This window comes from Salminus brasiliensis, chromosome 15 (genome assembly GCF_030463535.1).
Source record: "Salminus brasiliensis chromosome 15, fSalBra1.hap2, whole genome shotgun sequence".
Lineage (NCBI taxonomy): Eukaryota > Metazoa > Chordata > Actinopteri > Characiformes > Bryconidae > Salminus > Salminus brasiliensis.
Window position 1 is genome coordinate 27923075 of NC_132892.1, and position 15251 is coordinate 27938325.

The following is a 15251-nucleotide window of genomic DNA, read 5'->3' on the forward strand; positions in this document are numbered from 1 at the left end:
CCTTTACCATCTCTTCTCTCCATTCGCCCACTTGTCAAACTAGACAACCTCAACCTGAATCCAAAACCCTACCACAGCACAGCATGGGGTCGTCCCCCCTACCACAACAGGTTGCTTTAAAGCTCACAAATGTTTAAAACTACTACCACTAACAGTGCAAGTGAACGGCTGACTCCGGCTGCGGCGCGTGACCAATATTGTAGCAAAGTGTTGCACCAACAGACGGCTGGATGAGGGGATTTTTTTTTTTTTTAATCATATGCCACAGGGTCTGGTGATGAAATCTCTACGTGTTGCAAAACGCAGCAACAAGATGAGGAACTCTCTCTACTAATGGCAGGTTCAGAGAGAGTGATCATATGTAGCGTAAAGCGTTTTCAGCGTTTATGTAGGTTTGTTAGCTCTTACCTAAAGTGCATAAAATCAAACAGCTGATCCATGACCAGTTCTTTCAAGTCATATCTCGGCCCGAATTCCAGTCCAGGGATCGGTTTAGGCCCGGGACATATATACTGTACATGCTGTACACAGGCCCTGGTTTAAATGTACATGATTGTGCTGGCCAGCGGTGAACTTGATTGTTGAACTGAAGAGTTGTCATGCTTGGCGTATTTGTAAGAAAACAGAAGTGTGAACTCTGGTTAAAGCTGTGGTCGGGATAGGGGTAAACACTTAAAAACAATTCCTAAAGACTTGCTCGGTTCCGACAATGAATCTTTTCAACAGGCAAAGAATCATTAAGGCGTCTGAGCCGGTTCGATGAGGTGTCTTTAGTAAAGAACTCTTGGAGAACCCTTTGCTCACAGTGGGGGAGACTGATCCTCAAGAGAGGTACACTATGTCCAAATGTTTGTGGACACCCCTTCTAATGAATGCATTCAGCTTTTAACTTTAAGTTGTACCCATTGCTGACAAAGCTGTGCAAATGCACACACATAGCTTGTCCAGTCCCTGTAGAGAAGTGCTGCCAATAGAATGGGACATTCTGTAGCAGATGAACATGAACCCACTGGCACTGTGGGCTAGAGGGGTATAAAGCCCCCCAGAATTGAGCTGTGGAGCAGTGGAAGATCTGTGTTCTCTGGAATGCTGGACGGTGGTGCTCCATCCAGTACTTTTGGGATGTGCCGGGGAGTTGGGGATGAGGTGAGGTGCTGATCATCCAAGACCCATTGAGTTAATCTGTACTCCTGAAAATACTAGTGCCCCCTACTGGGTCGACAGGAAACAGAGTAAACAAAAATAAAAGTTTTGGTTCAGGGCCTGTCTTGTTCATATGCACTAAAATTGACAAATATATTGGGACACCTACTCATTCATTGTTTCTTCCTAAATCTAGGGTATTAAAAAAAAATAATAATAAATAAAAAAATTCCTGTATAGTTCCTGTATAGCATCCTGTATAGCAGCATGGCCGGCAGCCCCCGCCGGGTACTTCAGCACAAAGGCGGGAATGGGTCCATCTACTGCAGCAAGAGGCCCACCGGGAGGACCGGCAGCGGCAGCCTCATCCAGAGCTTGGCTGGTTTGAATGGTGCACAGAGGGGTGGACTGCACTCACGCCGGCCCAGACTACTGCTGCTGTTGCGTTTTCCCAGAAGAGGCGGAGGACCTCCTGCGGAGCCTCCACGGTGCTAACAGAAGAGTCTCCAGGGCCGCCATCGTCATGAACTCATCCGGACTGTGCAACCCCTGTCTCCCTCACCTTCTGCTCCAGACACCGGGAAACTAGTCTAATGAGCCCAGGCTGTGGCACAAAAGGGCCCGCAGTTCGGAAATTCTGCACGTGTGTTGAGACTGCTGGAGTGATGTTTTGTTGAAGTTTTCGGTTGGGTGTGGTGGAGGGCGAGGGAAATAAAGGTTGGTGAGTCACCTGAGCCCTGTGTTTGTATTGTCTCTGAGCTTCGCTGCCTACCAGGTCACTGTGGCCCTTTCCCCAGGTGCGCGTCACAACTGCTTTTATTGGCGGAACTGTCTCTACTGACCAGGTAAAAAGAGCTAAAAGTACTGGATAAAGCTCTATCCATCATCACAGAGAACACAGTAGTCCACACTGCTCCACAGCTCAATACCCCTCTAGCTCACACCTGGCATTAGGCAGCATGGAGCCAAGAGGTTCATGTTTATCTGTACTAGATAGGCCTATACTATTAGCAGGACTTCTCTACAGGGACTAGGTAAGCTGTGTGTGTCAGAGTGGAACTTCAAGTAGCCGAAGCCCATTTATTAGAAGGGCTGTCCACAAACTTTAGACATAAAATTTGGACATACAGTGTTTACTGCTACATAAAATAAGCGTCTCACTCGCTGAGCAGCCCATTCTGATTTGGTCTACTGGCTTTGTTGAATTTCAGTTTACTGTTTTGAACCATGATTTCAATGGTCACATCTCTCTTACGATAGATTTGGACAAGGGGAGCAAATCAGAGTGGCAGAGTGGAACCAAAACTAATGCTCGTGATGCTCAAGTTTCCACTTGCGTAATAGACTATAATATGACGTTACAATATCAGCATATTTTCCACTAATGACCCTCACCCATTCATGCTTGGCCAGTACGAAGTTTCACTGAGCACTAATGCGGACCGAGGAGGAGTTGGAAAGGTGGAAAAAGAAAAAAACATTAAGTTCAGTTTCATGTCAAAGCGTCTGAGGATGGAGTTTCGCTTCTCCCCCAGGCTCACAGAATGGGAGGGGAAAAAGAGAGAGAGATAAAAGAGAGAAGAAAAAATGAAGAAGAAAGGAAGTGATGAAGCTTAGCAGTTTCACACTTCCGCATTTCAATTTTGAACAGAAAAGAAGAAGGAAAAAAAAAGAGAGAGAGGTGTGTGTGTGTGTGTTTGGGGGGGCTGTGTTTGCCGAATGAGTAACCAAGTGTTCGACCAGGTAAGTCAGTTGCGTCTCAGCCTTGTGGTGAGTAAACAGAATTGCTGATTTTTTGCTTTTTATGATATGGCTGTTGCAAAAAGCTGCTGTGTGTAAAATCTGAGCATCCTAATGAATTCGTAAAGCAGCTGAAATGGTCCCAGAGTGATGGACAGAGACAAATTGGGTGTAGTTTCATCCAACTATCTAAACCTTCTAATAATAATGGGCATTAGTAATGATAACGGACATTACTGGACATAACCATCGACGTGATTAACTTACAAACAAACCAAAAACTGAGGCAAGAATAGTTTATTTTGACCAAAAGCAGAACTGAATTTAGCAGAATTTTAGTTAGAAATCCAAGACACGTTTTTAAGAACTTGTTTCTATAAATTAGTGACTGAAGTTTGAAAGAAACACATTTGCATAATAAATCATTTCAGAAGTATTGGGAGTCTAACAAATTTCTTGTCAAGCTGCTGTTGTACAAAAAAAATCAGTGCTTACTGTGCTTGAAGAACGTCAATCTGCTCATACTTCATGTAGTTGTTGCATGTTGCATGCGTGTGACCACGAGGCTGTCGTCAAGGTTTAGAAAGTCTGAGCAAAATATTACGCTTGGGCAATAATATACATTTAAAAATGCCTGTCATCTGCAGGATTATCACAATAAAGAATATCACTGTAAACCAAATGAACCAGTTACGGAGTATAACTCTGTATTTAACTTGGTCAATAATGCAATATCTTGCCTATGAATGTATTACAGGATACTGACTGTAATACTGACTTAACGTAATGCCAGTTTTACCAATAATGTAGCATCTGACATTTAATGGTGGTTATAGTTTAAATAAATATTATCATGTTGATCATGTGTAATAGCTTATTATATCATATTAATGGGTTTTATATCGTTACACAAATGTTATTGCACTTCTGGGATTACTACATTATTGAGAAATTGTTACAATCAGACGTTTTACATCTATATTCACGTTTTATAGTACAATCCTGACAGTAACGTACTTACCATATACTGTACATCAACTGAGAGTTACTCACATTACTGAGTCATTTATAGTGATCGTTACTTCTGAGAGCATGAACACTGTTCATTTCTACCTTTGGTTGGTTGGCAACCAAAAGATTGCGTAACTGGCATGTTGACGCCTTTCTTCTAGACCTCAAACTTTCAGAGAGAGTATAAAAGGTCTCGGTATTATTAGTGTGACCCAGCAAGCATTGCCAGCCTGAAAACCTATGTTACATCTTTCCAAGAGGTGTTTCGAGCATGTATCTGAGGATTTCCTGTAGTTGGTGGCCTGTAAGTTAGTACGGCCTTTTCAAATCTTTACAATTTTGCACAATTAACCATAGTTCACAATAAGAAAAAGGGAATTTATTTCTGTATTATTTAGTAATATTTGATAAGGTCACAAATTAGCCCCAAAGTTATTTGTATTTCAGTAAACAATAACAAAGCAACCTAATTATTTTAGTATAGTAACTAAATGTTTTTTTTTTCTTAAAAGCTAAGAGGAATATTCTATACACTCACCAGTAAACTTCATACCAAACATTGTTTACACTAATAGTTATCATATATATAGTTTATTATATATTTCGAGCCATTCGTTCCATGATGAGTGTTTCTTTTGCTTTGATCAGATGTTACTCTGAGGTGTGTGTATGTCATCACTCTGGGGCTTTACCTTTCAGCAGGCTGATAGTCATCGTTTTGGCCTTTAGGAGGTGTTTTTCCCCACACTCAGCTGTGCGAGCTGTCCCCCTCAGTCACCTTGTTGCCCACTGTAATTCAGGCTCACACTTCTTTCTTTTCAAGATGGTCTAGGCTATTACTTCATCTGCTGTGTGGTGCTGGTCCAAATTCTATCAGCATCAACACCATAGCAGTACGGAGCAGTACGTTCGCTATAGCTGTGGTGTTGGAAGCTAGTTAGATAAACTAGTGGAATTGGGGTAGGCGACATGTGGCTACACATCAGTTCATGCATACTGTGAGAAACTCAGTTGGTGTACAGTATATGGTTATTACATTACTGTAAGGAACATAGTATAAATTGTGAAACTTACCATTGCATTAATTTCTCAATAATGTAGTAATCCCAGAAGTGCAACAACAATTGTGTAATGGAATAAACCCCATTAACAAGCTAATAAGATAATATTTACTTAAAATATAACTACCATTCTTTTCAAGGTATTTCAGGCTATTACTTTATCTCCTGTGTGGCACTGGTCTGAGTTCTATCAGCACTCAAACTGCTTGAACTGATTTTACAGGGCACTATCTAGTCAACACATCTGTTCATGCATACCGGCAGACGCAATTTAATTGGGTTGATGAAACGGCTGAGCGCTGGACAACATCTAAAAGAACTTTGGTATTTTAGTACATTCTAGAGACAGCCACAGCCCATAGTGGTGGACATGATCACTGGTATAAATATTAAGTGAATATCAGCATATGCAACAAATTTAGTCTGAAACAGCACACACTCACATTGTTAGATGTGTGTTCCTTCCTGTCGGTTAATGCACTGCTGACAGACTGAACATTGTGTCCTACTTTTAGATGCCCATTTGAGCAAGGAGGTTCAATAGAAAACAGCTTGTTTGAACACAAAAACAGATATTGGCATCCATTAATACTCCAGATTCCAAAAGTCAAAAACCATGGATGTTAGTTCATGTGAATCCGAATGTAGATCTTGAAGAACCCTTTGTATTATAACCCACCCATGTCACGTGTTTCTAGCATTATATATATTTTAAAAAATGAATAAATAAAAAACACAAATAAAAAAAGGGGGTACGAGCGGTTCAGCTGACTATGGTGCTTGCTCAAATCCAGGGTCACGCTGCCTGCAATCAGCAGTCAGAGCCAGAGAGAGCACAATTAGCCTTGCTCTATCCTACTGGGTAGATGTGTCTGTCTCTCTCTCTCTCTCTGTCGGTCTCTCGGCCTGCCAATGCATCAGTGCTGGGAACCTGGCGCTTTCCTCCAAGTGCATTAGTTGCCCAGTTATGTTGCATCGGCGGTTGTTAGGAAAGAGGCAGTGGCTGGTTGCGCATGTGTCAATCCTCACTCTCTCAGTATTGGGAGCATTACATGTGAGGTGGAGAAAAGTTATGAGTGGGTTGGTTAACTAGCTATCTAAAAATTGGCGAGGACAATTGGGTAAAAATTCATAAAAAATAATAATAAAATGACCTCCAATGCCCATTCTTATCTTTTCTTTCAGAGTCATCATCAAGTGACAATGGTGGAACAGGCCTCCAACTCCACTTTGATCAACTGCACCAACTTGTACAACCACCGCCCGGTGGCACAAGTGCTCATGCCCCTGATCTACTCAGTCATATGCCTGCTGGGCCTGTTGGGCAACGTTCTGGCTCTGCAGGTGATCCGCTCCAACCGCAACAAGCTCAACTCCACCACGCTGTACTCAGCCAATCTGGCAGTGTCCGACATGCTCTTCTGCCTGGCACTCCCACTTCGAGTTATCTACTACGGCCTCGGCTTCCACTGGCCTATGGGAGAGACCCTGTGCAAGCTAACGGCACTGCTGTTCTACCTCAACTGCTACGCCGGGGTCAATTTCATGACCTGCCTGGCAGTGGACCGTTTCTTGGCCGTGGTGCTCCAGATGAGGCTGAGCAAGCTGAGGAAGGTGCAGAACGTGAAGTACATTTGCTTGATCGTGTGGTTGGTGGTGTTGGCACAGACCTTACCGCTACTGGGCATGCCTATGACCCATGAAGAACATGATGGTACCATCACGTGCATGGAGTATCCAAACTTTGAGATCGTCCAAGGCCTGCCATACATACTGATCGGCGCAGTGGTTCTGGGCTACGGGATTCCATTGGCGACTATCCTCATATGCTATTCCGTGCTTTCTCGCAAGCTGCAGCTGGCCGCAAAGGATAACCACTTGACGGAGCGCTCTGGAAGGACTCAAAAGGCCAGAGGAGTGATCGCCGGAGTGGTCCTGGTGTTCGTTGTGTGCTTCAGCCCATACCACCTGGACTTGCTGCAGTACATGGTCCGGAAGCTCCTCTACAATCCGGACTGTGGGGAGCTTCAGTCTTTCCAGATTTCCCTGCACATCACTGTGTGTCTGATGAACTTCAACTCCTGCCTGGACCCGTTTGTCTACTTCTTTGCCTGCAAGGGCTACAAGAGGAAGGTGATGAAGATCCTAAAGCGGCAGGTCAGCACTTCGTTCTCCAGTGTGGGAAGGACTTCACCTGAAAGCTCTGGCACGCACGAGAACTATTTGAATCATTCCCGAAACAAGAGTCGTCACCTCAAAGACATGGCTCTGAGCCCCATTAGGAGTGGCTCCTGAACTCAAACACCTCATAGGTGAAGATTATGGGTGAGTCTTGGATAAAGGATTGGTACATAAGGTACATTATGTGACATGATCCAGTCTTCAACAACATGCGAGTTCTCATGAGCATCCTGTGGTTAGCTGTAATGTTCGTAATGATCATTAGCTCATGCAAGCTGCTAAACGTTTCTGCTACAGGATTTTGGTGCCTCTTAACTAATGCAGTCGTCTAATATATTAACTTATACCTACAGCCCTTCTCTCTCAAACAAATAAAAATAATAATAATCAAAAAAGGTTCATCACCTTTGCCTTTAGTTCTTTCCTAAAGGCAATGGTTGTTTACAGCAGTGTTTCTCAACTTTGGTACTAGAGGCAACATGCACGTTGTCTGCACGATTCTTCTCTATGATGAGGACTTCTTGGACATGGTTTTTATCAAATACGATTCTGTATCTAAATCTATGAAATATCCAAAGTTAACTGAAATGGCAACGTTAACTGTACAACCCAATGACTGCTGAAAACATGGACTGAAACGCATCTAAAACCTGAAGCCAGCACGCGTCTAGTGCCTCTGCTGGCTGGCTGCAGTATGACGTGTAGATCTGCCCATCCCCATTTGTTTCAATGACAAAGCGGCCCATTTTCCATCTCATCGTTTGTCCTCTAAACTGCATTTCCATCTCCACTGGCGCATTTTTAATTTCCCCCAGAAATCAACTGGGAATCCAGGGCTTCTCTGAAATTGGCGGACAAATGGCAGACGGTTTCGGCTTTTATTTTTATATGGAAGGGACTGGAAGCACAGCGTCCATGTTTTCTGCAGTCAGTGGTACAACCTTGATGTTTAAAGGATTGGAAAGTAGAACAATGGTGAGGAAATGCTTGAGTAACAGTGAATAACAAAATAAAGAGTTCTTATGTTAACTCTTGCAGTTTGGTGAGCTGTTAATTTACTACTTGTTTAAAGCCACTGTCTTCTCATTTTTCTGATTCTCTTTGAACTATTACCTATAGCAAGCAAGATTAAAGGATGGTTAACTCTGTCCTCTTCATTTATTTAGAATTTGTAAATATATATAATCACTCTGACCCAGCAAAACATGAGTCAGAGTCATGAAGTGTCACTGCTTTATTAAAACATGCCAAAAGTGGCTATAACAATAAAAAAAAAAAATACCACCAGAATCATGATCTGATCTTGTCTGCCCAGTAGGCTAGCATTTTAGACTGGCACTGCTCCTGACAGGGGGTTGTTTACGTTACCATTTTGATGCCACTGCCAATCGTCCTGCGATCTGACACGCCCTCACAGTTCTGAGTGGGCTGCAGCTTGTGATTTCTGATTTTTCCCTGAATTTACATTGCCAATTACCCAACCCGTACACATTCTCTCCCCCGCTCCATCGCATGCAAAGCCCCCGACACTAGTGAGGGCGAGACCAAGACACGGCCCCTCCGGCACTTGCGGAGCTAGCCAACTGCCGCTGATGCGACAACCAACGCACTTGGAGGGAAGCCCTGTACTAAGCCGCACTAGTGTGATGTGGGGGAATGCGTCATCTACCTACCCTAGAGAGAGCAAGGCCAACTGCGCTCTCTCTGGGGCCCTGGTGTAATCGGGATTCGACCCAGCGAACCTCTGATCACAGTGACAGCGTCTTAGTCTGCTGGACCCCTGTCTCTTTTTTTTTGCGCCTCTAACTATACTCAAACTGCATTCATTTACAAATACATATTGAAATTATTCTTATTCTAAAAGGTATTAAAATACATGTGTGGAACCACTGGATCCTAAAGTGCGACAAACATCTCATACCAGATTTTAAAAATACACACACCCACCCCACCCCACCCAATTTAGCAAAGTCACATCAGTTAGAAAGTTAACTTTGCGACGATGTGACTTACTGTGTACAACTCATGTACAGCTCAAACAGCGTTGATGGTCATGCTTGTACAGTTTTGTACATCTCTGAGGAACCTTTAAAGCCACGTCCAACCACATATGAATGAGGATCTTTGGCCATGCACTTTGATCTTGCACTTAGAGAACTTGCTAAACCATGTGGGGTGGGTGTTTTTTAAAATCTGGTGCGAGACGTTTGTCGCACATTAGGAGCCAGTGTATCATCACTGTAGGTCCCCTGATTACACACTTTTAAATGTATTGTATAGGTTTCCTTTTTAAGGCCCGTCTACTGGTTTTTAAATATCTACACATGCGCGACTTACAAGGTTACTGGTATTACAGAGGAGGGCCAATGTAGTGTTAGGAGTTTTGCCCAAGGACTCTTATTGGTGTAGCGCAGCATAGCCACCCAGACCGGGAATCGAACCCCAGTCTCCCACATGGTGAGGTAGCTCACAGGCAGGTAGTGGTGTTATCTGTTGCGCCACACCAACCATGTACTGTAAGACTAAGCATATGCCTTTAGAAGAGGAGAAGAATTTCCCAATGTTTTATTAATGTAGACATATTATTTTTGAGCAGTTTACTACACCCAATCTCAGCCATCAAAACACACACGTCCAGGGAATGCATTCTGCTACTTTAAGTTGCATCCTTTCCGAACACGGATTGCACACACAGCTTGCCTAGTCCTCACAGAGACGTACTGCCAACAGAACAGGACTCTCTGAAGTGCATAAGCATGAACGTACCGGCACCATGCCTAATGTCAAACGTGAGCTATAGAGGGGTGAGCTATATGGACGGTGCTCCATTCAATACCTTTGATGAGTTGGGGAGTTGAGGATGAAGTGGGGTGGTGATCATACAACATGCAAACAAATCCTCACAGCAATGCTCTCCTCCAAAGTCTAGTAGAAAGCCTTCTTCCCTGGACAGTAGAGACAGTTACTCCAGCAAAAGCAGGATCAACTCTTTTTAATACCTTCGATTTTGGAGTAAACAATGAATGAGCAGGTGTCCCAATTCGGGTTGGGTGGTCTCTGCTTTTTTTTTTAATCACTTCTCGAAATAAGACCCCGGTATATAGTATTATCGTGGGTGGTCTTCTGTTTACGTGGCGTCCTTACAATCTCATCCTGTCTTATTTTAAAAACACAAAATACAATGTTGAGTTTTCTCACAGGGTGACAAAGTGAACCCTGCACAGTGCTAAATCAATCACTCAATTAATGTTAAACCGTCAATCTGACCATTACTAATGTTAAACTGCTCTGAATCAGGAGAGAGGCGCCGGTTAGCGTCAGCTTAGTTAGGAAGATAACACTTCTTTCTTCACCACAGAATACATTGTGACTGAAACCCAAGTCAGATCAAGAGACTGTTGCCAGAAAAGACAGAAAGCTGAAATGAACCTGTGGTTTTTGATCATTTCTGGATCTAGCTCAGCTACAGCTCCACCGGGCATCAGATTCCAATCACTGAGCTCCCACAGCGCATCACTCTATGGCTCCCTAAAATGCACATGTGAGAAATTGGCTTATTTGGTCGTGTACTAGATCAGACATGTATCAGACACTTCATAATTGAAAAATTCTACCAAAATGTTTAAATACAGCAGTATACCATATTACCATTATATAACCTAAGTCTAGTCCCAATACTTTTGTCCATTAAGTAAGTCCTACCATTAATGACATAAATAAGCACACAGTTTAGGGTGTTAACTGCGAGGCAATCTCTGAGTTTTGAAATCTAAGAAAACAGAACAATACTTCCTGAAAAAGGTTCTGAGGCTTAACGTTACAAGATCATGCCCTGTCAAGATGAAACAGCACACTTCTACTCGACACTTCTTTAAAAAGAGAACACTGTGAAAACCAGCGGCGATACCAACAAGAGCTTTTTCAAGTAGACGTCTCAACCTCTGAACTAATGTAACACACTCACACCTAACTGCAAACCAGATAGACCACCACCTCGCTACTTTAATCTCATCCTCACCTGGTGTGCAAATGCCTTTCATCATTATTATTATAATCATTTTTACACAGTAAAACACAGCCTATATGTCCAAATGTTTGTGGACACCCCTTTCAATGAATGCATTCAGCTACTTTAAGTTGCACCCATTGCTGAGACAGATGTGTAAATGCATGCAAACAACGTGTCTAGTCCCAGTAGATAAACACACGAAGCCATGCCTAATGCCAGGCGTGGTGGGCACTGAGCTATGGCGCAGTGGGACTGTGTTCTCTAGAATGATGGATAGTGCTCCATTTAATAGTTTTGGGGTGAGCTGTGGAGTTGGTGATGAGGAGGGGTAGTGATCATCCAATGTCTTGACCTCCCTAATGTTCTTGTTGCTAAATGCAACCAAATCCTTACAGCAATGTTCCAAAATCTAGTAGAAAGCCTTCTTCCCTAGACAGTAGAGACAGTTACTCCAACAAAAGCAGGATCAACTCTTTTTAATACCTTTGATTTCAGAAGAAACAATGGATGGGCAGGTGTCCCAATACTTTTGTCCATATCTAACACTGCCATTCTGAAAAAGTATTTGGTTTAATCTCTTAGAGCAGGGGTGGGCATTTCCAGTCCCTGAGGGCACAGTTTTGTGCTTTTCCACAGACTGATTCATCTCACCTGTTACTTGGCAGGTTTAGCAGCTCTGTTAGAGCAGGAAGATCAGCAAACTGTACTGGACTCGTACCCCCATTATCCACCCCTGCCATTACCCCTGTATGTACGCCATCACTTCAGTTATTTACTCAAACTACAATACTATCCCAATTAACCATAGGTTCATAGGCCCTACAGTAGAACCCTGTGGGACTCCACAAGACATGCTAAATCTAATGGTTGCCAAATAATTCTCAATGGTTTATGCTTGAGGATTAATAACTGAATAATACATCTATGGTTGAATGGGTTATACAGTGAAGCCATATTTTGCAAAGGAACAAAAACTGAAAAGTGATCTGGAACAGAAACCTTTTTTGAGGTTTGAAAACCCTGTTGACAGTTAATGATGCCATTTCCTCACTCTGTGGTGTATTCCACTAGCTTTTTATTTATGTTAGACCCCCAAAGTCCCCATTATGTCAGAAGACCAGCATGTCTTGCATGATTTCATAGAGTATGTAAGATCTGTCACTCTTCTAGAAACATGTAACACTGCACTTAAGACTTATTTTGATCCCTCATAACCTTTTGAACATTACTGTGGGCTATTTTATACCATTTACATATTTTATACATACATATAAAATTTGATAATCACCAACCCACCTCATCCCCAACTTCTCCCAAAAGTATTGGATGGAGAACCATCCATCACTCCAGAAAACACATTTCCATTGCTCACTGCTGGGCAGCTTTATAGCCCTCTAGTCGAAGTCTGGCATTAGGAAGCATGATGGTGCCAATAGGTTCATATATATATATATATATATCTGCTCACAGAGTCCTATTCTATTGGCAGTGCTTCTCTATAGTGTGTGCACTTGCAAATCTGTGTCCGCAATGGGTGCAACTTAAAGGAGATGAATGCATTCATTAGAAAGTGTCCACAAACATTGTGTATTTAGGACTGTTTATATGACTCATAAGTGGAGCTCATTTTCAAAGAGGCGGCCGGCCGGTGTGTAGCACAATACTTCGCTGCAGTAAAAGTTCATAAGTCATTTACTGTGTAGTATAGTGAGAACAAAGCGATGCTAGATTTCTCTCAGGACTGGTACCCACTGTTTTCCCAAGGCCTGTTACAGGGCAGGTTGGCAGAGTCATTAAAGGTACTTTCCTGCTTGTCTTACAAGATGTTTGGTAAGAGTGTTATGTTGCAAGGCACAGTACTTTCATCATTTGTACATACACACCCTGGGAACCTAAATATGAGTTTCCTTTCTAATTAAGCTAAGCTGGGTCCTTCCGGCCCCTCCAGTGTAAATGTACAAAGCATGTCTTATGAATATCTTCTGGCCCTCCAAGACGTAGTAAGCTAAAGCTGCCTAGCGTGCCCCATCGCTCCTTCCGTCCAGGGCCTTCGCCTCTACGTTTCACTGTGGATTTTAACGGCGGGGTGCCAGGATGGACATCAAGACCCGACACAGCATCGTAGCCAGGGTCTGAGATCCACTGCCCACCATCCACCAGTGGCCCATACTGCACCCTACCAGCACAGCGCATAGCCGTCTGCCTACTAGAATGTGTGTGTGTTCACTGCTGTAGATGGGTTAAAGAAGAAGAGCGGGGTCTCCCCCTCCCCCAGCCGAGGCATGTGTGGTCAATGTCTGGATTATGTACTCTGCCAAATTCAGTAAACCAATGACCAATATCCAGAAGTGCTCACTGTGACATATGGTGAACTTCCCCTTTAATACACTTGAGTAGCCTATTAACACAGTCTCTAATGGGGTTTTATCACAGGCCTATGGGCAAACACTGTAAATCAGCATTGAGCTATAGGGAGCTATATAAGGACACACCGTATGAGACATTTTTAAGCTCATCCATCTGTCCCTATTAAATGGACAACAACAAAAAAGAACAATGTTGGAACTAAATTCAGATGTCGACACTACACATACAGAGAGGAACATAGAGAGGAAATTTTGAAACACCCAGCAAATGCATCATTAGCCACAAGTTTATCAACGTAGCAATCATTCTAACAGGAAGTTGAGTGTGGGGATGTAAACTATGCACTACTAAATGATATAAACTGCCCTCTCTGGTGGTGAAGAGAAATACAGTCATGTAAAAAAAAAAATGACAAGGGCACCCCTGGGAAACCACTGTCTTGAACATATTTAAAACATCTGGACACTTAATCTTCATGTGTTCAATAATGAGAAGAAGGTCATCCAAGTAAGCACACACAATTGAGGAAACGTCTTTCAGGACATCATTGAAACTAAAATTTAAATGAATAGAAATGTCACTTTCCTGTAAGGGAAATATTTTAACACCCCCACATTTATTATTACGTCAAACGTCTGATATAAGAATTAGATGCAGCAGATCTGAACATGGTTAGATAGGATTCTGGAGGAGTCGGTCTTATCTAAACCTGACATTTAGTCTGGTTTGCTCTTGATGTGAGCGGTGAAGATCACCATGGCCAGATCCAAAGAGCTCTCTGAGGCCTTCAGAAAGTCAAGTCAAATGTATTTGTATAGCTTAGGCAACTGTTGTTGTCACAAAGCAGCTTTACATAATTAGTAATTAGTAACATAAGAAGACATGAAGGATCCAAGACCCCCATTAAGCAAGCCAACGGCTTGCCCTCAGAGCTGGAGGAAGAAACCTTGGGAGGAACCAAGACTCACAACGGGGACCTGACCCATCCTCCTCTGGTCAGAACTATTTATTAATTATTGATAGAAGTTACCAAACCATCTATGCTGTTGAACTGCTCTGATCATAATCATAATATATTAATATTATAAAAGAAGGCTGTCGATGCAGATAAGTCTGGGATGAGGTTTAAAAAGATCTCAGAACAGTTAGAAATCAGCAGTTCCACTGTCTGCTAAACCATTTACAGGTGGAACAACTGCCAACATGGCCAAATCAGGCTGTCCTAGCAAGTCCAGCCCAAGAGCAGACCACTAGATGAGTAAAGAAGTCTCCAACAACCCTAAACTTCTCATCACCGTAGCAGGTAGCTCTCACCACAGTTGATGTCAAAGTAAAGGTTTTTGATGTGTCCCATTTTTTTAACATGGCAGTGAATATACAAAAAAAGGACTTAAAGCAGTGTATGACTGAATTTCTAATGTACAGTCCTGGTTACAGTAAAGTTCATCCACCCAACACCACTAACAAATAACAAGAAGGTTACTCACAGTCCAGCTGGCAGCACATCCACCCGCAGCTCAAAGCAGAATTGAAGGGCCTCAGTCAAAAGGAGGTCCAGTAATCCAGAGAGAACCCAGGTTCCAAACAGGAAAGACTGATTTGAACAGGCAAAGGCCATATGAGTAATATCAGTCAGAGAAAATCACTTTTTGACAGAAAGTAGTTGTGATGTGTAACTAATGTGAAAATCAGGCCACTTCAGGTGAGATAAAAGCAAGCATATAAGAATACCTGAAGAA

General features: G+C 42.8%; 2 protein-coding genes across 4 annotated transcripts in view; one reads left to right on the forward strand and one right to left on the reverse strand.

Moving 5' to 3' along the window:
- The window catches only part of ubac2 (UBA domain containing 2), a 42382-nt gene that overhangs the window by 19223 nt on the left and 7908 nt on the right, over positions 1 to 15251 (reverse strand). The window contains exon 4 of one of the 2 annotated variants that reach the window (XM_072657544.1): positions 15000 to 15106. The exons of the other annotated variant lie outside the window; for it this stretch is intronic. Coding sequence (XP_072513645.1) covers positions 15000 to 15106 — 107 coding nt within the window. The remainder of the gene's footprint in view (positions 1 to 14999; positions 15107 to 15251) is intronic. 2 annotated transcript variants of the gene reach the window in all.
- Positions 2854 to 8171, forward strand: gpr183b (G protein-coupled receptor 183b). Of its 2 annotated transcripts, none has more exons than XM_072657542.1 (2): positions 2854 to 2886; positions 6141 to 8171. In XM_072657542.1, exons 1-2 carry the CDS (start codon positions 2863 to 2865, stop codon positions 7248 to 7250), a joined length of 1134 nt encoding a protein of 377 aa, XP_072513643.1. In that variant the 5' UTR covers positions 2854 to 2862; the 3' UTR covers positions 7251 to 8171. The 2 variants fall into 2 exon arrangements, with proteins under 2 accessions (XP_072513643.1, XP_072513644.1); XM_072657543.1 differs by having other exon boundaries at positions 2880 to 2913.

Coding starts and splice junctions, on each gene's coding strand:
- gpr183b (XM_072657542.1), top strand. CDS start 2,863: ATGAGTAACCAAGTGTTCGACCAG. Junction 2,887..6,140: donor GTAACCAAGTGTTCGACCAG/GTAAGTCAGTTG, acceptor CTTTTCTTTCAG/AGTCATCATCAAGTGACAAT.